This window comes from Pecten maximus, chromosome 16, assembly GCF_902652985.1.
Source record: "Pecten maximus chromosome 16, xPecMax1.1, whole genome shotgun sequence".
In the NCBI taxonomy this organism is placed as follows: Eukaryota; Metazoa; Mollusca; class Bivalvia; order Pectinida; family Pectinidae; genus Pecten; species Pecten maximus.
The window spans coordinates 25,572,529-25,597,118 of NC_047030.1; the positions used below are offsets into that span (position 1 = coordinate 25,572,529).

General features: G+C 34.6%; 2 protein-coding genes across 5 annotated transcripts in view; one reads left to right on the forward strand and one right to left on the reverse strand.

Moving 5' to 3' along the window:
• LOC117314678 (DIS3-like exonuclease 2) overlaps positions 1 to 7,190 on the reverse strand; it is a 31,468-nt gene extending 24,278 nt beyond the window's left edge. For 2 of the 4 annotated variants that reach the window (XM_033868764.1, XM_033868763.1), the window contains exons 1-3: positions 6,990 to 7,190; positions 1,453 to 2,136; positions 761 to 862 (exon numbers count right to left, since the gene is read on the reverse strand). In XM_033868764.1, the coding sequence (XP_033724655.1) occupies positions 761 to 862; positions 1,453 to 2,136; positions 6,990 to 7,151 (948 nt within the window). In that variant the 5' untranslated portion in view covers positions 7,152 to 7,190. Of the gene's footprint in view, positions 1 to 760; positions 863 to 1,452; positions 2,137 to 6,725; positions 6,896 to 6,989 lie in introns of all 4 variants that reach the window. The other 2 variants (XM_033868765.1, XM_033868766.1) reach the window with 2 other exon arrangements.
• A 232-nt stretch (positions 7,191 to 7,422) lies between these two features.
• Positions 7,423 to 24,590, forward strand: part of LOC117314679 (probable cation-transporting ATPase 13A3) — a 41,604-nt gene continuing 24,436 nt past the window's right edge. The window contains exons 1-8 of the mRNA XM_033868768.1: positions 7,423 to 7,540; positions 10,575 to 10,660; positions 11,785 to 11,952; positions 17,809 to 17,867; positions 18,014 to 18,101; positions 21,260 to 21,316; positions 22,807 to 22,892; positions 24,104 to 24,178. Of these exons, the coding sequence (XP_033724659.1) occupies positions 7,525 to 7,540; positions 10,575 to 10,660; positions 11,785 to 11,952; positions 17,809 to 17,867; positions 18,014 to 18,101; positions 21,260 to 21,316; positions 22,807 to 22,892; positions 24,104 to 24,178 (635 nt within the window). The 5' untranslated portion in view covers positions 7,423 to 7,524. The remainder of the gene's footprint in view (positions 7,541 to 10,574; positions 10,661 to 11,784; positions 11,953 to 17,808; positions 17,868 to 18,013; positions 18,102 to 21,259; positions 21,317 to 22,806; positions 22,893 to 24,103; positions 24,179 to 24,590) is intronic.

The window sequence follows — 24,590 nt, forward strand, 5'->3', positions numbered from 1 at the left end:
CAGTATTTCTAAAAGAAATAAAAACCGTTATGCACAGGAAACGGTAAAATTCTTCCTTTGAATCCTTTGATATTACAGTAACACATTCCTTATTTTATCGATCCTTTACCTTTAGAGAAAGATTATATCAACATATATATATATATATATATAATATACCCTTTGATACTTCACATTCCTTATTTTATTGATCCTTTACCCTTTAGAGAAAGATTATATCAATATGTATATAATATATATATGTGGTATTAATTCTTACATGCATTACATTTTTACAGGTCATTAACCTTTTCTGTAATAAATCTAAAAGAGTCATGTTGTCTACCTGTATTATGACTTTCTAATATCTTTAAATTTACCGATCTTGAAATAACTATTTAAGTTCTGAGAGGGCTTACTTGTGAACTCTTTTACGCCTATTATAGACAAAACTGATAATTCTGTAAAAAAATGAAGAAGAGTAGTCTGCTTATTGGTAGGTTGTTTTGCTTTCTTGGTCCCCCCTCCCGCTGAACAACCAGGGTCATTTTGAGGGTTGGTCTCCTTGTAGTAGTTGGTGACTACTTCACTGAACAACATACGGGAGGCCCATAACATGCCATCCAGAGCAAAAAGGGTAAAGTGTCTTGCCAAAGGACATAACTACATCAGCACAGACCAGCCTGTTTCTCAGCTTCCCAAGAAACACAGTCCGACACAGGTAGGAGTGTTGAATCATTTATAGACAGGGGCTTATACAGTACATTTATATATAGTTTACCTGTATGATGTTTCCAGACTTTATTCCAGCTTCTATCTCTTCCTTGGACATATTCTGATGTTTCATCCCTGGTTGTACATCTTTGGTGAACTGTCGCCTGTTCTATTGTAAGATACAAGGCCGATCATTAATATGTCATCAACACATTCTCTCTTTGTCTTACATGATGAGTGACATATTCTCCCATATATATACTTCCCTAACCAAATATACTTCACTTGAAATGAAACTATCATTAATTCTTCAATTTGGAACAGTAAAACCTGAATACTTAAAATATAGAAATGTTGAAGATTACCGTAAGATTTCAATGAAATTATTTAAGTAATATTTGAGTTTAAATTCACAAAATCTATTTTGACAATTCAATATGTTGAAAATTATTTTCAAGCTATATTAAAATCAATGATATTTATAATATATACTTTAGACTTTCTATTATTCAAATTTCAGATGTCAATGATGTTTTTTTAATACCATTTTTTTCCTCAAAATTCTTAAACACCGATAGAAAGATATAAATGTAATCTCGAACTAAGGGAAGATAGTATAGTTTCCTAATTAAGTTATATAAGATACTGAACAAAAGGCATTTGTGAAGCATAAGTAATTTACTATCACCATGATGCTTCTTAGTGATCACCAAGACATATGTATCCTATCCAACAAACAGTAACAAAATGTCTGCTAACCTGATAACCAGACGATGAGTGAGGTGAATTATACACCTTAGTGTCACTTTTTGGTCTTCTACCATTTCTATTTCTGTTTGTATTACTTTGAGCTCTGCACTTCCCTGGGGTCATGGCAAATTCAGCTCCCTCCAGATGACCTTGACCTTGATGTGTCCTGGTAGATTCATGATGACCTTGACCTTGATGAGTCCTGGTAGATTCATGATGACCTTGACCTTGATGTGTCCTGGTAGATTCATGATGACCTTGACCTTGATGAGTCCTGGTAGATTCATGATGACCTTGACCTTGATGTGTCCTTGCAGATTCAGCCCCCTCGTGCTGACCTTGACCTTTCTGTTTCCTGGCAGATGAAACTCTCTGCTTATGACCTTGACCCTTTTTAGGCTTTGCACCTCTCTCTTGACCTTCCATTGTTAGACTGTCATTGACATCAGGTAAACCCCTGTTGTCTTCACTGATGTTAGAACTAGGTTCTATTTCGTTAGAACTACTATCCACTTCTTCTGAAGCAGCTATCCTTTGGATAGTACTAGATGTTCTTTTAGATATCACTTTAGATTCAGACAAGACTTTCTTTTGATATTCATATTTTGAAAACAGGATTTCAATAGTTTTTGTCATACGTTGCTGTGACTTTAGCAATCTCTTTGATGTAGATTTAGTTTTGTTGAAGTGTGACTGAAAGGATAAAAGAATAAAAGTATATAAAAATGAATGCAATAAAAACTGAAAAGAATACCTTTAAATTGAAATAAAGATGGCCCATGGACTATCCATTTTCTTGTGGATTTAATATAGACCATGATATTATGTTGATGAATATCAATATTTAAGATAATTTCAAGGTTTACCTTTTTAATAATTTAAGGTAAACCCAACCTCCATATTCATCTTTCAAACTGTTCTTTTGAAGAACATTGTCGCATGTTTTTACATTTGAAAGTAAACTTTACTCTCATCTACGGATCCATCCGAACATTCTTCAGGAAGAAAAAAACGTACATGTATCAGTATGTTGAAATGTGAAAAAATACATAATTTTGCCAGTGACATCAATGTTAGGATATTGCTATTAAGAACAATTAACTGTTCTTGCTTAATCATGCATCAAAACAAGCGAGTAGATAAAAACAATGTGCGGAATTTGTGTGCACATTTTGTAAACGTAATTAACAGTTACTTCCCTTGAAATTGATTTTTGCATCACAACACAATTTGAAGCTTTATTCCATTGTTGAATTTCGACTCGAGGCCCATTAGAATTCCAATAAACTCTCAGAAATAGTCAAATAGATGCTTTTTGATTTTATATTCTGAAATGTAGTAATTCATTATGTTTGTTAGACTGCATTAAAGTTATATAAAACTAACAATCAACGAAAAAAAAAGAATGACTTGATAAACTGGCCTGGCATTCATGATTTTAGACAATTATGGGGAATTATTGAGTTTCTATCTTTGTCTTTATTCAACAGGAGAAGAAATTAATATAAATATGTAAAAACTAGACAGGGATTCTAACTGGGGACCTCTGAACTCTAGATCGACGTACGCTCTAACATGTCAAAATTTTGATGCTTTTCATTTATTTTTTCAGATGTAATTAATATACATTTTATATTAATGATTAGTTCTACCTTAGGCCTTGATGACTGTTTGTAGATTTTTTTCTCAAGTACACTGTATATGTGCATATATTTTAATATCTATTATTTCAGACAAAAATATTTTTGAATTCAATGTATTGTTACGTCACTATAATATCTTTTATTTCAACCATGGAATCATTTCATAGTACATAATCAAGAATCAAGAATCAAAAGTTTCGAATATTCTCATTTATATTCTGTAAGAGACATCTCTACATATCTACACAACAAGTTATGTACATGCACACGTACAGTATGTATGTATAATTGGTACTCTCAGGACATGCCTGTTGTCATGGCCACCTGGGCCCCAGGGCCCAAACCCTACCTTACCACCATCTTATGGACCTCCATAACACCTTACCTATATATATGTATCAGATGAGGATCAGTCTTAAGGTGTGCCTTTTTTAACACCTGGCTATAGTTTTGTCAAGTCCCCAATTACCCCCCAGGGGTCCATTTATAGCATGCTGTGCCAGGCTTCTCTGCCTTACCTACCTGTAATTAGCATCTAACACTACCATATATAATATCTACCTGTGGATGTTTTTCAAAAATTTATAGGGTTTTTCTTATTGCGAATCATCAAAAAATAATTAATTTTTATATAATTTTTCTTCACAATAAAGATATTCAATAAATATAGTTTATATGCTGATTTTCTTTAATTACAACAAAAGGTAAAATCCCCATCGCAGTTATACATTTTAAGGTAAAGAGCAATTAATCATTTTCTTAATGCAATAGTGAAACACTTAAATGCTGATCAAAATGTATCCCAAAATTTTGTTTTTAAACAATATTCAGGGCATCCAGTTGACCCTTGACTTTTAGCAATTTCAGAAGTCAAATCACTATTTCTGAGAAATCTGAAGGGTCAAAACATAGGTATGTCAAATAGACATATCCCTTCAAACCCAAGAGTCAGATCTCAATTTTGGGAGTCAAAAACATACTCTCAAGGGTCTACTGGATGCCCTGATATTGCAAAAAACATGTAAGAGTGAACTGTAAAAAAAAGTTAGCTTATTACACACATGATCCACATGTGTATATAATATATTTGTTAGCAGGTAACTTTACAGAAGAAAATGATGAAATTACAAATTTATTCATGCTACCAATTTATTCAAGTGTTGTATGACAAGTACAGCTCAAGATACATGAACATTTATGTGTGTTATATAATCTTAAAACTGTTGCCCTCCCCCTCCCCAAGTTTGCCAGTATATATATGTATTTCATAACAAAAATGACATTAATTGTTCCCTCAGGCCATTATCTCATTCTGTGTTACCTGTAACTGATACATGTACCTGGAATCAGATCCAATATGTAATTAGATCTTCAAAGTATTTGATACCTGCACACGGGTACATGTACAGAAATTTCAACTATTTCAGTTAAGGAAGATGGAAGGTTTAAAACAAGTAACATATACCTTTTATAAACTTAACATTTTGAAATGTGGAACTGTTATGATCAATGAATTACCAGTACATTCAAAGAATCTGTTTCTTTACATGTTAAATCAATGTTTAATTAATTTCTTTATGGTTCAGGTTTCATTTTAAGCATAGGATGTATACACATAGAATGTACAACATATATTATGGGCTGAATTAGGTTTTAATAAGCATAATACCACATCAAAAATGAAATTATGAATATGCTGCTTAATTCAATCTGAAATTAAACTACAATATAAATTAAATCAAGTAATGATAATTGTTTTCAAATGTTTTATTATATACTTTCATGTGATGAAAACAAAATTACTGGAATTAAACATGTGAAATATATAACTGATTAATCAATACAAAATATAAAGAACCAAAAGATAAATGAAACTTGGCTTGAACAATTTAACTTAGTTAAAGGATTACAAAGTAAATTTGTCTTAACTTAGTGACAGTGTATAATCAACAAGAATAGAAAGGTTGAAATATAACATCAAACTAAACTTCCAAACCTTTTAATAACTCTTTGAATATAACTGCTAGATAGCCTTATATATACAGTACAGGTAAAAATCACAGGTAGCCTTGGGTACTCCCCATTACCTGTATGGGGGGGGGGGGGGGGGTTTGCTGTTCATCACCTCTTAGGGTGTATACGTAGTGCACTACTAGTTTACCTGTAGTTTAAACGTAGTACACTACCAGTGCACCCTAGTGCACTAGGTGTAAAGGTTAGCTTACACTCGACTGTAGATGATATCCTAAGATATGGTATATCTTGCATTGTGTTGTGTGTTATTTCCCCTTGTCCTGTACATGCTTTCTTTACTGACACTATCTTCAATATAATGAAGTAGGTCAATTAATTAGAAGCTCAAGCAGAATGACTACAGTTTGGTGAGTTTCTACACAATCCCGTTCACACAGAAACCACACTGGTAGTGATGCTCAAGCAAAGGGCAGGTAACTTGTATCGATATCTTAGAAACGCCTCAAAACATGTACCCCGATTATAGGGTTTAACTGTCTTTATCATTCTATACAAACGCATAAATTACCTAAAAATATCCATAAGGAATCCTATTGATTTAACTATATTTCATATGGTAAAAATGGCAGAAGGGTAAGGAATGCCGATTTTTTGAAAAACTGAAACATGAATATTACCGTGATTCCGGCCGAGTCAAACAACTTGACCATACTGGCTGTATTACTTAAGTCATTTCTGATTTTTTTGGTATATAAAAATATGCATGACAATCCCGGGAAACACGTGAAAATGTCATTTATTCGAGACGGGGGTCTCTGAACAAAATCGTAAAATCAAAGATGGCGGTCGAAAGTAGCGCCGAGAGACCCCGATCTAGGCGGTACACAACACACATTTTCTCTGTAGTTTTGTATGGATTCCATTAGTTTGAATTACTCAAAAACAAAGCAAATAAATTTAAGCATCAATATTAAACAAATGAAACGTTTACAATAACAGATGAACACACCATTTCTTTGATGAAGACTCGACGTATGTCGAAGTCAACTTGAGCTAGTTTTGAATGTACGCATTTACAGTAACTTATTCTTTGTGTAGACTGCAGTTTATCACATACCAACATTACTATCATTTGTTTATATAAAAAACACAATTAATTAAATTGTGTTATAGCTACACCTAGGTGTTACCTCGTTGAAGATATTTGAATCTATATACTTCCAGTTTCACTTTTTAAAAATTTAAGAAGGGGAGTAACTTCCACTTAAAAAGGCCAATTTATAAAAAGTGAAACTGAAAGTATATAGATTCAAATATCTTCAACGAGGTAACACCTACTTACATAAAAATGGAAGAATGCTCTGTTTTTAGTAAGTTTGAATATTACAATTGGCCAATTCTTACACCACTTATACAAACAAAATCATATTCAACTTATCAAGATCCACGGAGTACGCGTTTTTTGTATATTTGAAAAAAATGCCATTTTAGGACAGTGGATTTTCTTTTTTTTATAAATCGCATAGAAAATTTGTTTTTCAACCGATTTTCAATCCGTTTTCTGTTTTACAATCAGAAAACATAGATAAACAAAATAAAATACAGTTTAGATATAAACATATTAAGGGAAAAAATGGTTGAGCATTGCTAACACTGGTTGCTTACCGAAAATACTAATCCTCTTCCTTTAACTGTTTGGACTGCCACAAATTGTGCAAGCTTCCATTTCCTTCGCAATAGCAAATGTGAACGGAAAGTCACAAAGCATGTCATAAACATTTGCAAATATTATGAAATGTGCAGACTAACTTCAGCTATTTCACCACTTGCTGCAACTATCAAAACGAAAGAAAGTCATAACTAAGCACATGTCAGTGGTGAAAAAATGGCTACACGTTGACATTTGCCTACAGTGGTAAATATATTTACCTCTGCTGTTAAAAGTTCCAATGACTCTACATAGTCTAGGCCTAGTTGAAGTTCAAATGGGTTTTCGTTTCGGCTGTTAACGCATGTACTTGTTGGCGAACAACTTCCATACTGGATCCGGTATATTAAGTGACATGCGCATTGAAGTGAAAAAAGATACATTGGGCAACACGATTGAAACGGTATACCTCAATACCAATCGCACTTGATATAAGTACAATAACAAGTAGGACTCAAATACACTGTTTTTGAGTTTTCTACGATAAACGAAATAGCAAAGAATTGTAGGTCTATTGATATAATTTTCTAATTTGCCTAATATATTCGGATCCACCGTATTATCGTTATCATCTAACTATTGTGATCGTTTCAACCGTTTATATGAAAGCACCACCACCCACTCAACAGATACACATGTGGTTGAGACTACACATGCGACCAGACAATTTTTGACTCCAGAATATTTCTATATATTTGGGCTACCCTGTGAATATTATGGGTTAATTTGATAAACTCGTATTGAAACAGAAGAAAAATGATCTGTAGGAAAGGTATGGTTTCCATTTTCATCAATATTATCTCCGGATAATCAGTTTTGTGTTTGTGTATTGTTGTTTACTTGATTGAACTGCTTCTTTTCCTAGTTGTTGACATATTATTATTATGAAACAACCAGTGATTATATTATATCTTCGACATGTTCTTCTACTTCTATCATATAATGACCTACTTCATCAAGTTGAAATTACGTCAGAGATCTGTGATGGAATATATGGGGAGTGATCACTGAAAAAAAATAAGAAAAAAAATAGTCTTTAGTAAAAAGTAGTTAGAATGGTATGTAGCTTTGAATGAATTAACTGCATTGCACTCTACTATAATAGTGAGCAATTTATTCCAATTGCAGATGCACAGTAGTTCTGGGGAAGATGTGCATGCCTTCAGGTGTACAATGTAGTTCTGGAGTAAAGTTCTGACCTAATTATATATTTTTTAATACCAATTCCCAATCCGACCCAAATTTTTCCGACCTACTTGTTACAAGGTGAATGTGTGACCTGTATGTGTGTTCATTTGTCACTGTATTGTGTCATGCAAAGTGGTCAGCCTCCCTGTTATGGGAGGTCGAAACACTGAAGATGTTAGCATGTATTCAAAGATGGACCTCGTTTGTGTATTGATAAATATAACGATATTTTGATTGAAAACGACTTTCAATACCGTAAACGTTCCTATTTGATAACAACATTACCACTGCAATAAAAAAAGTAGGTCAGAAAAACTTAAGTCGAAATGGCATTAGAGTTGGAAAAAAACCATAGGTCGGATTGCTTTTACGTCGGAAAAACCCAGATTCGGTAGGAGTATGCTTGGGGTGTGAGGTTGTTTTGCTGGACTGAGACTATGTTAAATGTGTGTAATTTTGTGTAACATATAGAGCTGTGTATCCCTATGTCTGGCCTGTTAAATGTGTGTAATTTTGTATAACATATAGAGCTGTGTATCCCTATGTCTGGCCTGAAGACTGCAACAACCGAGATCAAATAACATCATACTTTACTTTTGTTGGAAGCGTTTCTCCAACCGAGATGCGGGCAATTCTAATTCTAAAAAATTACCAGACACCTGGTCCGGAAATCCGAAATATATTACCAGACATGTATGTCAATATTTTACCGGTCATGTCCGTCGACCAGACGGTGTTTGGGATTGACTAAACATGTCACTGACGCTAGCGTAGTTAAAGAACTCGTTGGTGCCCTATAGCTTCTCTGTACCATTTCTATTTTATCAATGTCACACTTCAGGGGAGGGTCCCAAACAGGAGATAAGTATACCCAAGGGATGGATCCGGAGGAACCAATGATGTGTAGACATGTTCTTTAATTCTCCTGGAACTGATTTTTCAATTTTATTCTCTGGAAGCCTATTGGGTCTAGTTTGCTTTCCCAGTGACGTTGTTAATGTCTGAAAATGAGACATATAAGAATATTAATGATATATATGCCTTTCATGTTTGACATAATGATCTTATTGGGATTTCCATGTGTTATATGATATGAAGTATGACACATTCATACAGTGCTCCTTCCATATATATACCTAGTGGTTCCATTCTCACCATTATGGTTTTAGTTTCGAGGATTTGTCCCAGATTTGCAAGGTAGGGGTCAATGTCATTGATGCAGCACTGAAGATACCTACCCTACCAGATCACAAGATTAGCATAAATTTCTGTTTGTTTGTGATTTTGTTTGTTTGCTGGGTTTTAAAATCGCCTCATGAACAGCCAGGGTCATTTTGAGGTGGAGTTGTCTTGTAGTAGTTGGTGATTACCTCACTGAGCAACATACAGGAGGCCATCAATTGCCATCCAGAGCAATAAGAGTTAAGTTTCCTTGTCAAGGAAACAAGCACGACAGCACAGACTGGCTAGTTTCTCAGCTTCCTGAGAAAGATACCGACACTGGTAGGGAGCATCAAACCACATACCTCGGATCTCTAATCTAATTAGCTATCCAAGCCCCCTTATGATGAGCGATTATGATTGTACAAACTGTGTTTAATATCGTGCTGTACAAACTGTATTTAATATTGTGCTGCAGTTTCTTTCACAATGTTGCATTTGGACACCATCAAAATCCTGTATTAAAAAGAGGTTGATTTTGGAAATATATGAAAAATCTGGAACAAACTATAATCATTTTCATTCATAAAAAAAATCCAGATAAACTATCATGATCTGTCTGTTACATTAAAGCGCTTGTGTTCTTATCAGCTAATGTTACTGTGATTTTTAAAAAAATGTTCCAGGGTTCGACCAGTATGGGATAATTACACATGACAATGTACGTAGTATAGTAATATGTGGTCACACTCACATTGACCATTCAGCTGACCGATACTGTAGCTTTATGACTATACCTAGACTAGAGCATTGATCAAAATGTAATAATTTATATGTTGATGTGTTTGTCAAAACAACACTATATTATGTCATGCATTTATAGTACATGTATACAATTTTTACTCTTTCATAGAAGTTCCAGGTATGTTGAATTGGTAACTTGACTAGCCTAGGCCAAAAAAAAAAATAGCTGTGTTTCCACTTAACGTGCCAAAAAAAATTGGGTTGGTAGGTCGGAAATACTTTTTTATTTTATTTCACTTTTTTTCGTATCTTAAATTTGATTAATTAAACACGGGAATATGATGTTATATATATGCATAATGTAAGTTACATGTAAATGTACATTTTATATCTATATTTAGATAGCTTCCCGCCATGATTGTTTTACACAATCTAAGTAACTAAAGATGCTTGAATTGCATATGGGCCGTTTAGTACAAGTAAAGCATCAAGATGATACTTTTACTGGCATTGTCTTAATCTCTCAAATAGGATCCGGATTTCCGGGCCGGATTCATTCATTATGTATTTTAGTTACCTGGTAATAAAAACTACAGGGTCGGCGGTTAAAAATAGGGAGGGTTGGGTTACCGAAAACAAAGCTATTTTTTTAGGCCTTAGCATATAAGGTTATTGCATGTGGCTAGTCATTGTAAATATTTTAATATTTTTAGGTGAGAAGAGTGGTAGCTATGTGACAGGCCCCCCTGTCATGGACTCCAACAAAGAGTATGTCAATCCTGGCACTGAAGATCAGATGGTAAGCCTCAACATTTCCTCAATGATCGCACTACTGCTTACTCTTCTGAAACACCTGGTCTGACTCCATCTAATTTTTTTCAAGGGCTATAAATAGAATTGATTTTAAATGATTATCTGCTGAAACATCACAGGCAAGTCGCATGCTCCAGGCTAGTTCTAGTATATATCTGTAATTTTCACTAACCCAAGCTGAAAATTTGGAAGGTGCAGATGTTGGTCTAGTGAATTTTTACACCCATGATGCAGGGCTCAAATTGGATACTTTTACCAGGTGGCCTATTTGGCTACCAAGTCATACAATCTAGCTAAAGGCGCCAATGGGAAACTTTAGTCGCCCTGCCAAGTTGTCTTACATTTAAAAAAAGAAAGTCTTTTAATTCTTTAGTTCAGTGTAACATCTCTCTGTAACTTTTTCAATTGTGAACGTCAAGTTAGCATTGACTACAACCTTTGACAGATTAACCAAATCGCAAATTTACACAATTTTTTAGTGGCCTTATAGGTCAATAACTAGTCGCCAATGGTGAATTTAAGGCGCCGTGACAACTAAAATAGGTGCCACATTGAGCCCTGGCATGTGTTGCAATTTGCTACATGAGAAACATTAAATTTGTAGGTATAACATATTGATGATTTTACTCCTTCATGGTGATACACACATGTACATACCCTGCAAAAATTACTTACAAAAATTTCATATTTTCCGGGGAACTGACTGGAAACTTTTTCCGCATAGCCGTATAATTTTCTTTTTCCCTCGGATATGACGCGACAGGTGGCGGTACTGGTCAAGATGAAGTATATATATGTGATTGGTCAATGTAGCGGTAAATGCAAAATGCAGATGTGCAGTTAAAACCGAAACAAAGTTAAGATTGACTGCAAGCTGAATAAGTGGAAGAATCTTTTCAAATGATATATTAATAAAATTACCTTCCTGATTCAAAAAATGATTCAAACTGATATAATTTTGTTATCCGTGCTGAAACGCATTAGATCGTTAAATTATTTCACCAGCAGTTTAACATTATAACCACCAGCATTAAAACTATGTTGTTTATCTTTTTTAAAGATATTTCTTGTTTGGATTGTTTATTTTAAGTGTATCGTTTGTTTATACAGGCTATAGAGGGATACAGACTAAACAAATGGAAGCGAGCCTTTACCTACCTAGCCTGTGTGGTGACGGGGGGATTCCTGCGACTCGTGTTCTATTGGTGTCCCCATTGGCTGCTGCAGTGGACACATTCGCCCTGCCCTCTAGGAGAGGCAGAGTCTATACTTCTCTTGGTAAGTATTTAAATGGTATAGTTTTCCTTGGTCAAAGTGGTGTTGTTTGAGTTTGAAAAAATACAATACTAATTTACAAGGTGTGTAGGGTCCGATATTGGGTCCCATTCCTAGTTAAAAGTAGCCACTGTTTTGTTTATAAATACTCGGTAATTGTAAGTTTCAGTTTTAGCCAAAAGCCGAAACTTCACTTACTTATAACCGTCATTTGTGAATGTACCAGTTTGTTTTACCAGCCTTTGGTCAATACATTATTGGGGCCACTGTTACTATTTAATAATAAAGAGATTTTCAATGTCTTTGCTCTAATGAGGTCACTGTTACTATAAATTGATATTTGACATCTCCCCACACTGCCTTCTTTATTAATTATTAATATCTGATTATCCTAAAACATTCTTCCTATAAATAGATTTCTGTGATCCTTGCTTCTCTGTATTAACTTTGTTAGTTATTAGATAGTTTTAAATTTGCTACTTACAACTCTTATCTCTTGTTAAGTTGTGTTTTACCAAATGGCATTGTGATTAGACAATTCAATATTACTATCCTTAATTTGTAGCATATCAAAATTCATCAATGTTAAAAGCAAGGGGATTCCTAAAGCTTGAGATGCTTTGTTAAATTTTCACATATTTTTTTCATTGATTGAAAACCATAAAAACACTGATTTTTTCACAATCTTTTAAGCATTGATGTCATTTTTTTTTAGTTTCATCGGGGTGTTTCATACCCCGATGAAACTAAAAACAATTGACATCAACGCTTATAATTAATTTTTGAAAATGATTTTCTAATTTAAAACATGTTTTATGTACAATTTTACTGGTTTTAAATGGGATTCTTTTTCTCAAATCAATGCGCAACGTCAATTGTCGTATTGTGACGTCACATTTTTCGCGCCATTCTCGGAATTTCTTTCATAGAAGAATGAAAAGAATTTTTCGACCAATCACATTTGAGTATTTACCATGAAAACAAAGAAAAATTAATTATAGTTAGATTAAGACAACAAAACTCTCAATTTAAGACAGGATCCTATTCCCAAAATACCTGGCAAAATACACAGGTTCATGAAATACGGACCAGCTATTCTAGATCTTCTGTAAATGACTGAGCTTAATTAAACCTATGTCGGTAACATTGAGGATAGTCTTTATAAAATGAATTCAGTTTTTGTCTCCTATACGACTGTCATGAAGAGCAATACAATGGTGTTACTAATTTTTTGCCGGTGATGGCTATGTCGTCAACATTTCAATTTAAAGTTTTGTATTTAGATCTGTTGCTCCAAGGTATAAGTCCAACGTACATTAACCAAACTTTATATGTGTATTATTATATCAATAGCAGACATCTCAACACCCTATTTACACTTTATCACTAGCCCTCCACCTCTTGGTTACGATTTCGAAACCTACGTGGGGCAGTTGCCAGGTACTGACCGTAGGCCAGTGGTTTTTCTCTGGGTACTCCGGCTTTCCTCCACCTCCAAAACCTGGCAAGTCCTTAAATGACCCTGGCTGTTAATAGGACATTAAACAAAATCAACCAAACCAAACCCTATTTACAGACTATCATCCATAATTTATGGTCCAGTGACTCTGGAAATAACAGATGCTGATAATCTGGACTTTAAAGTTTCATGTTAAGCTTGGTTTCTGATTTAAAGTATCAAATGTTATTTTCAACAAAACCTGGACTAAAGTGGCATTGTGGACATCTAAACACATCCTACACATTTTACCTTTTTGCTGTATTTTTGGGTGAAAAAAACCCTTATAATTAGACATTGATAAATTAATGTAAAAGCAGCACTTGTCCAATTGATTTACAAATCATAACCACATTTTAATGAATTCTGTAATACATGTAGATATTTTGGTGACTATACATACTATGTACCACAGCCTTACAAAACACACAATACACTACATGTAACCTGCACATATCCTTAAATGACCTTATATACTTAGCTGTTGATAGGATGTTAAACAATACAAAACCTAACCATTGTCAAACCTGCTACATAAATCATACCATTTAGGTGGTAGTTTTGATGTACCATTTTCTAGTCCAAAGAATTACTAGTACATGTATTTGTGATATGATTACCTGTCAGTTTCTTAACATGTACACCTGGCAGATTGCTAGCATGGGTATGCTAAATATTTCAATGGGAATAAGTAACAAACTTTTTATTTCACAGTTTATCTTAATCAAAACAGGAATAAAGAATAGGTTTCCAACTTGAAATTGTCAAAAAAATAATATCAACTCTGTTTCCTATTCTTTTTTGTCCTTCTTTCTTCTTTATATTCCTCAAGGTATTAAATATATAAGTTCTTGTTCATGTTCCTCAAGGTATTAAGCCATTCAGTATTGGTACTGTCCATCTTTCTATAATATCTTCTGAACACTTTCATTGTACTCTTTACTGTTCTTAGAACATTTTCTGATGTTAAGTTGAAGTTGATTTGTATGTTGATCATCTCTTTTGTTTAGTTTATTATATGAGAATTTTTACTTTGATCATGCATATATATTTCGGGATTAAAGTATGGCAGGATTATTGTCAAATTTCACATGCAAGTTGCAATTGAAACGTTGGAAACCCAGCCTGGCACATTTATAATCATATTAATATCTCGGATTTCATAACAGGAGAAACATATATATAGCTGTGTTGCTTATGAACACTTGTTATAAATACAACATTAGACAATCTCAGCTAATGCTTTAGCCATTCCATCTCTTCCATATCATAGTTGTACAAAGATAAAAAATATTTTGAAACCTTGTTAAGTGGTGCCTCACAAGGCACCTTAAATGACATGCAAGCTTTCAAAGCATAAACAAATGTAAAATTGATTTATCTGGTAGATCTGGACTTGTTTGATTTTGTTGATTGATTGATGGGGTTTACATCCTTGGACCTTTGATTTTGTTGATTGATTTAATGATGGGGCTTAACATGCTTGTATACTTAATGGTAGATCTGGACTACATGCTTGTATACTTAATGGTAGATCTGGACTACATGCTTGTATACTTAATGGTAGATCTGGACTACATGCTTGTAGACCTAATGGTAGATCTGGACTACATGCTTGTATACTTAATGGTAGATCTGGACTACATGCTTGTAGACCTAATGGTAGATCTGGACTACATGCTTGTATACTTAATGGTAGATCTGGACTACATGCTTGTATACTTAATGGTAGATCTGGACTACATGCTTGTAGACCTAATGGTAGATCTGGACTACATGCTTGTAGACCTAATGGTAGATCTGGACTACATGGCAAACTAATCAAATGATAATGATATACATACTGGTACAACACATGTAGAACAGATATTACTTGACTTGATGTTAATCTGTATTAGGATGTGCCATCTGGTGTATCAATATTTACATATTTTGTGTTGCATTGTCACTATATGAACCAACCACAGTCTGATTCATTTCATTAGACCATGAACCATATGATCGTGCAATGAATTAATGTAAACAAACAATGGCTCAACTGAACAGCTGAAAATAGCATGAACCACAATAGCTGTTCATGTTTTATTTTCCTGAAATGCAGTGTGCATTCATATGCCTAGCAATTGAAACAGAATGCAGATTAATGTTAAATATACACATATATCTTGTGCCATTTATGATACTTTTGTTTCCAACCAATAATTGTTTCTGTAGAAATTTAAGTATTACTGGATATATTTAATGAATAATCTAGTAGTAGTATAGGATCATATATCCCATACACTATATAGTTTGAACCGGGTTTCATAACCCTCTTGGTGTCACATGCACACAGCTGTTGCAATTTATCACTTATTTGTGAAACTTATTTTTCGAACTCCAGGTATAGGAGGCCTATAGCAGTAATTATTTGTGATATTGATTTATTTTTTAACTGATCATGAGATGCGCATGCCTATAATAAAACTCTGCTATGTATGATTGGGGCATCTCCAAATTTTGTCTAACCTCGTGTCAAACCAGCTGCAGCCATATACAAGTGTATATAATATACCTGAACTGAAGTATTGTAATAGGATCCATGGCAAATATATTGATTTTATTAATCAGCTAATTACTTCATATTGGCCCATTTATTGGGCTATTTAAAATCTAGCACAGTAATGATCCAGTGGATCTGCATGTCTGACACTACTTTTCAGTCGCCTAAAGTTATACAAATACATAATTATGAGTTAATAGTTTGATTTTTAGCTTGTCAGGATGAATAATATGCAAACTATATATAAAAAACATTTCCAAATGTCATATATTCATGATTGTTTAAATAACTACACAAAAATTCTATGCCAGGTATATCAATTACCGGACAGGTATATACATCCCTAAATCTTTTCATGGAGGAAAAAGGAAATAATTGAAATTCTAAATTGGATTGGATCCTATTATTTCTCTAGCTAGGCTATAAGAATAAAGAGATGATTAAATCTATATGCATACAGACCAGCTGAAGATCTAACCTCAGAAGGCTGTACATATGTTTCATGTATATACTGATTGTGATTGTTATTTATATATTTGGAGGCTCATGATTAGTCATCACTTTGACTGGGGCTGCTTGTTTTAAAATTATAAAACACAGCTGCAATGTAGTTATCCAGCCAAATATATATATAAAAAAAAAATGTGCATCATGAATTGGTACTAAATCTGGAAATGAAGGAATTTTGAGGTAGAGAAACATGAAAGGAGAGCTTCAATTTTCTACCATATGCAACATTTTTCATTTTAAAGATAGTGAATCATAGCTTCAAAATTTGTCAATGTATGCACCCATCATTTGGTGTATACATAAATTTGTCCCATTAAGCAGCTGTTGGGTCCTTTTATTGTTGTTAATTGATTAAGATCAGCAGGTGTATGTATGTATGACTATACTTGTCTTCATACATTGGACAATATAATAAATTTAAAGTGGAAATCAATTCCCTACCTACCTGGTAATCATTATGTCCAGCAAGAAGAGCATAAAAATTGTACCAGCCATCCCCACAAAGTGATCAAAAAGTGAAATGTCATCTAAAGTATATCTTAGTGTCTCCTGCAAATATTGTGTCGCCAAAGGCCTTAAAAAAAAGGTGACACGAAAGTATCACTTGGTTGGCGGTGGGTTCCACATAGAGGTTTCTGAGTGATAACTCAAGTTACCTTTGGCCAATCAAACTCAAACTTCACACAGATCTTCCTTATCCCAAGTGCTTGCTTGGGATCGCTTTTCAGGTCCGAAGGTCAAAGTCACTGTTACTTAAAATAGAAAAATTGTTTCCGTAGAGTAACTCTATAATCACCTAATTAAATATAACTTTCTGCACAGGCGACACATCCACTTTCGTGGAATTCTTGTTTAAAAAAGCAGCCTCCTTGAGGGTATAATATCATTGCTTTACTGTAGGCAATTAATTAATGTTAAAATGTTACATAACTCTTCAACTGATTAAGTCAGCACTGTCTTTATAGCTTGCACAGTGTAGTAAATGGCCTAAATTAATGGTGACAGAACATTGAACAGTAACATTTAAAAGCATTCCAGTTGTAGTTTTGTATCTAAGCAAGACATGGTTAAATGCTCAAATTGCTCTTGATAAAATAAAATGGGCCTTTTGGTGTTATTCAATGAGGTAGCCACCAACTACTACAAGGAGACTCAATCTCAAACTGATCCTGGCTGTTTATGGGGCGATAAACGTTAACCCATCAAACAAACAAATATTATCTTTAAAGTGCAATGCTCATATTTTCAATAAATATTTCTTATTCCACCCCAGATTTTTAAATCAATGCTGTACATTTATGTTTTGTAGGACCAGTACAAACAGTGGTTTGTATCGAAAGTCCTCCTCACAACCAAGCACGGCACCAGGTATGTAATTATAACTTGTGTTTAACGAAACTCAGCCTTTTTAAAAAATTTGTAGTCATTCAAAGTTTGATTATGTGTCAGAGTTTTTTTCCCATCACTATGTAAAATCAATATTTTATATATATGCTGAATTTTGTTTGTTACAGGATCAAAGAGGTGAAATCATCTCCGTCGATTTCCTTCCAGCCAAGACGTCGGAACAACCCTGCATGTACAACTGTACGCGACGCAGCAGTAAGTACAACATGACACACACACTGTATTACCATAGAGACGGGGCTTAGATGAGTTTCAGCTTATGAACTAAGTTTGGATTGGACAGATTTTCCTCAACAAATATAAATACATTCTAGATTTAATGTACTGGTTTTTGGTGTATGGCATTAATTGTCTACTTTTATCATTAAATGTTTGTTGTGCTTAGAAACCCCAGCAATTTGCTCAGTGTGCATCCATGCATGGTTGACCAATCAAATGTTTCACCCAGTTTTCATTACTGGTATAGGACTGTTTGTCTGCATGTCATGTATTTTTGATAATTTAAGTAATTAACATACCGTTTTCAGGAAAATTATTAAGATACCCCAGCAAGCTTAGTGTACATTAATGCATGCATGGTTGACCAATTACATGCTTCTTCCAGTTTATTTTAATGGTTTAATTTGTGTGCATTTAAACTATATATAATGTCATGCACTTCTGAATAAAAGTAATTTACATATTCAGGACACTAATATTCTTTTAACTAATTATGAAATTATTTTAATTGCATGTATTTTACAACCAAATTGCTGGCTGCATGTGGATGTCAATCAGTTTTTGCTTTTGCTCAGTTTTGTTAGCCCACCATCATCAGATGGTGGGCTATTCAAATCGCCCTGCGTCCGTGGTCCGTCGTCCGTCCGTCCGTCCGTCCGTCCGTCCCTCCGTCCGTCCGTCCGTAAACAATTCTTGTTATCGCTAATCTTCAGAAAGTACTGAAGGGATCTTTCTCAAATTTCATATGTAGGTTCCCCTTGGTGCCTAGTTATGCATATTGCATTTTGAGACCAATCGGAAAACAACCTGGCCGACAGGCAGCCATCTTGGATTTTGGCAATTGAAGCTTGTTATCGCTATTTCTCAAAAAGTACTGAAGGGATCTTTCTCAAATTTCATATGTAGGTTTCCCTTGGTGCCTAGTTATGCATATTGCATTTTGAGACCAATCGGAAAACAACATGGCCGACAGGCAGCCATCTTGGATTTTGACAATTGAAGTTTGTTATTGCTATTTCTCAAAAAGTACTGAAGGGATCTTTCTCAAATTTCATATGTAGGTTCCCCTTGGTGCCTTGTTATGCATATTGCATTTTGAGACCAATCGGAAAACAACATGGCCGACAGGCAGCCATCTTGGATTTTGACAATTGAAGTTTGTTATCGCTATTTCTCAGAAAGTACTGAAGGGATCTTTCTCAAATTTCATATGTAGGTTCCCCTTGGTGCCTAGTTATGCATATTGCATTTTGAGACCAATCGGAAAACAACATGACTGACAGGCAGCCATCTTGGATATTGACAATTGAATTTTGTTATCGCTATGTCTCAGAAAGTACTGAAGGGATCTTTCTCAAATTTCTTATGTAGGTTCCCCTTGGTGCCTTGTTATGCATATTGCATTTTGGGACCAATCGGAAAACAACATGGCCGACTGACAGCCATCTTGGATTTTGACAATTGAAGTTTGTTATCGCTATTTCTCAGAAAGCACTGAAGGGATCTTTCTCAAATTTCATATGTAGGTTTCTCTTGGTTGCCTAGTTATGCATATTGCATTTTGAGACCAATCGGAAAACAACATGGCCGACAGGCAGCCATCTTGGATTTTGGCAATTGAAGTTTGTTATCGCTATTTCTCAGAAAGCACTGAAGGGATCTTTCTCAAATTTCATATGTAGGTTTCTCTTGGTGCCTAGTTATGCATATTGCATTTTGAGACCAATCGGAAAACAACATGGCCGACAGGCAGCCATCTTGGATTTTGACAATTGAAGTTTGTTATCGCTATTTCTCAGAAAGCACTGAAGGGATCTTTCTCAAATTTCATATGTAGGTTTCTCTTGGTTGCCTAGTTATGCATATTGCATTTTGAGACCAATCGGAAAAACAACATGGCCGACAGGCAGCCATCTTGGATATTGACAATTGAAGTTTGTTATCGCTATTTCTCAGAAAGTACTGAAGGTATCTTTCTCAAATTTCATATGTAGGTTTCTCTTGGTTGCCTAGTTATGCATATTGCATTTTGAGACCAATCGGAAAACAACATGGCCGACAGGCAGCCATCTTGGATATTGACAATTGAAGTTTGTTATCGCTATTTCTCAGAAAGTACTGAAGGTATCTTTCTCAAATTTCATATGTAGGTTTCCCTCGGTGCCTAGTTATGCATATTGGGACCAATCCGAAAACAACATGGCCGACAGACAGTCATTATCGCTAAATCTTAAATTTTATATATAGGTTCCCCTTGTTTGAAATGTACTAGCTATAGAGGGCTGTTTATGAAAATACACAGATTAGTAAGACTTAGAGGAAGGGAAAAGTAGAGAAAAGATCAATCTGACATGGAACCTATAAAGATCATTCAATGGTGGGCGCCAAGATCCCTCTGGGATCTCTTGTTTTTTATCCCAACTCTGATGTCATCAGTCTACCGCTATCCTAACTTGTTTACTATGAACAAACCTGTATTGCATTGGTGCACTCAAAATTTGGCCTAGACCTTGCTTTGACCTTCAAACTGACTTTTGTCATCAAGTTAGCCAACATCGACCTTCAACTCATCAACTTCATCATCCTAGACTGGTCATCTCACTTAAAATGACATTCAAGTTCCTTTCTTGATCATTGGAACATCTCGGCTATCATGACCTTGATCCTCAGCATTATCACCAATGATTTAAACATATATAGTTGACTCACCTTAACAACAACCTCTACCTTTTGTGACCTGGCAAGAAATCCTGAGTAACCTATTTGTCTGACCTTGACACCAACTTTGATATGTACCTTTTGTGACCTTGACAAGAAACCTTGAGTAACCTATTTATCTGACCTTGACATCAACCTACCATGTACCTCTGTGACCTTGACAAGAAACCCTGAGTAATCTATTTATCTGACCTTGACATCAACCTACCATGTACCTCTGTGACCTTGACAATGCTCCTGACTCGACTCTTAATCAGACGTCGACCTTCACCTCCCGTCCTCCCTTTATCACAGTTTGTTTTGACCTTGACCTCTCGTCCTCCCTTTGTCACCGTCTGTTTTGACCTTGACCTCCCGTCCTCCCTTTGTCACAGTCTGTATTGATTGTTACCCGTGTGCGTTGTGTTTCGTTGTAGATTCCCGACAATGATAAGGATGTTGCTGAAGCTCTCCTTTCCCGTCCCGAAGCACATGTATGTCACCACAATGCATGCTCTGTTGTGTTACAAGATCATTTTTATTTTGTTCTACACTATACCACACAGACAGTAAGAGATGGATTGAGATTTTAAGGATATAACCTCAATGTACTCCTGTTGATTGTCCTGTATATATGATAAGCCCAATGAAATAGAATGTGTGGTCCCAAGGATTAGTGAGCTTCTGCCATGGCACAGCATCCTTCATCAGTCGACATTTCCTTTCATTCGCTAAAAGTCCTCACAGAACAGCTAAATAGATTTTATCAATTTGATGAAGGTCATCTTATGTTGTATAAACGGAGGCTGTGGATCCCCTGGGGCAGAAAGTGCCATAAACGGGCAAAATAGATTCTGAAGTAAATCCTTTAAATCACAAAATATTCTAATTAATTTCTGGATGAGTTTTGATAAAATTTGGTCAGGAGGATTATTGGATGCAGGAGATCCAATTGAATGGAAGGTGTGACTCTTCTGGGTCTGGAAGGGCAGGTAACAAAAGGGGGAAATAGAAGTAAAAAATCCTTCACATTGCTTCTAGTCCTGAGTGACTAAATATATTTTGATCAAGTTTGGTCTGGAGCTTCATTTGATGAATGAACCATTGTTGCAAAGATGGAGAGCATGGCTCCCTTGAGGCCAGAGGGGCAGGCCCAATAGTAGAAATAAAGGTAATACCTGTACGGACATGTAGAAGATGGCATAATTTAATTAATATCTCACTCATTGCCATGTGATCTATGCCTTCAATGATTACAAAAGAAAAATACAATATTTTAATAGAAATTAAATCTAGTTTATTTTCAAAAAGGAAAATTAATGAAACAAAACAGATAACATGCGTAATTATACTAATTTATAATTTATTTGATTTTTGTGTGAATAACATATTATGATCATGGTGGATTTTGAAAATTTGCAAGAAATGCTTAAAAAAATATTCAAATTGAATTAAAATGTTTTATATACAGGTAATTACAATTCATCTTCAATAAACAAAATTATTAAGTATGGAAAATTCCTACTCATTCCATAGAAAGTGTTTTAAGAATTGATAGAAAATATTCAGAATTAGGAAGAGTTGTAGGAGGAAAAAAATTGGTAACTGGTTATAATAACACTCCTTCAATAATCTTCAGGTCTGCTATTTAAATTGTGTTATTCTGTTCAATGACTGATAATTTTAACATACCGGGTATAATAGCAAAATTTGTTAAATTCACATTTGAGAGTCAATTAGCAAGCATCAAAGTTCTGTGGTTTTCTTGGTGTAAATATAATTTTGATTTTTATCATCATTTAGCAATGTATATTTCTTCCTTATAGTTGCCGTACACAGATTAAAAACAAAGAGCAAAAATATGATTCTGATTTTGGTGAAGATCAGTGTACATGTATATACAGGCATTAATTTAACTGTATCTCCTAACGACAGATTCTGATCACGAAGACGATCATTTCATGACATGTTATAAATATTTCAGACTGACGACAGTATTATACGATATTTCATGGTGAAGAAAGTGAAGTACCTATGGAACCGTCATCATCAAACTTTTGAAAAACTCGGGTAAGTCACATGTCGAGAAATGTGTTGGATTTTAGCCCACCATCATAATGGTGTGCTAATCAAATCTCCCTACATCTATAGTCGGTTGTCTACCTGTTAGTAAACAATCCTTGTTGTTGCTATTTCTTGAGAGGTAGTGGAAGGAATTTTCTCAAACTTAATTATGTAGGTACCCCTTTGTCGCTAGCTGTGCCCATTTGATTTTGAGTCTGATCCTGGAATTAAATTGGCTGCCAGACGTCCATCTTTGATTTTGACAATTATTGTAAGTTTGCTATCACCATTTCTTGAGAATTAAAGGGATGATATTTCTTCAACTTTGAATGTAGGTTCCCCTTGGTCCCTAGTTGTGCCAGTTTGATTTTGTGTCTGCTCCAGAAAACCAAACATCTAACTGTCAAATTTTATTATAATTGCTATTTCTGATTCACATTAAGTTCTTCTTTTCAGATCTTTCTTAGATTTCATATGTAGGTTCTCCTAGTTATCATATTCGTAAAGTAGAGAAAAGATCAGTCTTACTTCGAACTAGTAAAGATGATTCAATGATGGATGCCAAGACCCCTCTGGGATCGCTTGTGACAATAGCCTATCTATTATAAGTAACAGCTAGCACTTACTGGTTTATTCCTAAACCAGACCTGACAGCAGTTATGTTATTATACATTTTCCACCATGTACCAGTACCATGTATATGAAGAAAAAAATAATAATTGCGACAGAATCTGAAATCTCAAACTTGTGGAAGAGCCCATTGCCCTATTTTAATTACTCATGATAGAAACACAAATAAAAGAAAAACTATTAAGATTGACAACACCACTAAATGCTAGATTAATTTGAGTTGTTGCTCATCATCTATATAAAGTATCCACCTAGGATCCCTAACATGTGCACTATGGAAACAAACCCCTTAAAGGGACGTTGGTAGGGGGCCCAACGTCCCCGTTGTTACTCCAAATAACGTCTGTGAAAACAGTAAAACATATAAAGATGGTACAGCTGCTGACAGCGGTCAGTTACAAAATGTATGAAATGACAGTCATGTATGGTAAAGAAATAATAGCAAACAGGAAAAATATAACCCCATCCTAAAAATTATCAGACTCTAGGAGAGTCTCGTACAAAATACAGATTAAGAGCAGGATAGAGTTTGTTATGTTTCTTATGTATGTATACATGTACTTCATTGTTTTATATATATATTACAGAGGGTTTGATGAAGGTACACTGTGTTCATACTTCCATGAAACCCAGGGACTGACATCTGATGAACTGGAAGAGAGGTATTAACTGACAGTATATATATGTTATCATTGGTTGATAAATGCTTGGGTGTTTAATTATGCATGATATGTAATGAATATGCCCCCATAAACTTTACATCCTCGATGCTATACTGATCACAAATTTAACACTAAAACAAATACAGTGAAATTTTGTTATAAGGTATCTGTCAGTTTATAATTAAGTAACCAAGTTTTTTTGTTGTTTTTTTTTGGTTTTTTTTTATCGTCGTAACTGAATGAAGCAGGTCTTTGATTTATCGGAATTTAAAATAATGAGATTTTACTGTACAGTATTTAAAAATAATCAGCCATATTAGCTATAATTGCGTACATGTATTAACATTATTCTTAATTTTTTTTTTTTTTTGAAAAATGATTGCGGTTTACCCATGTGTAATAATAATATTTG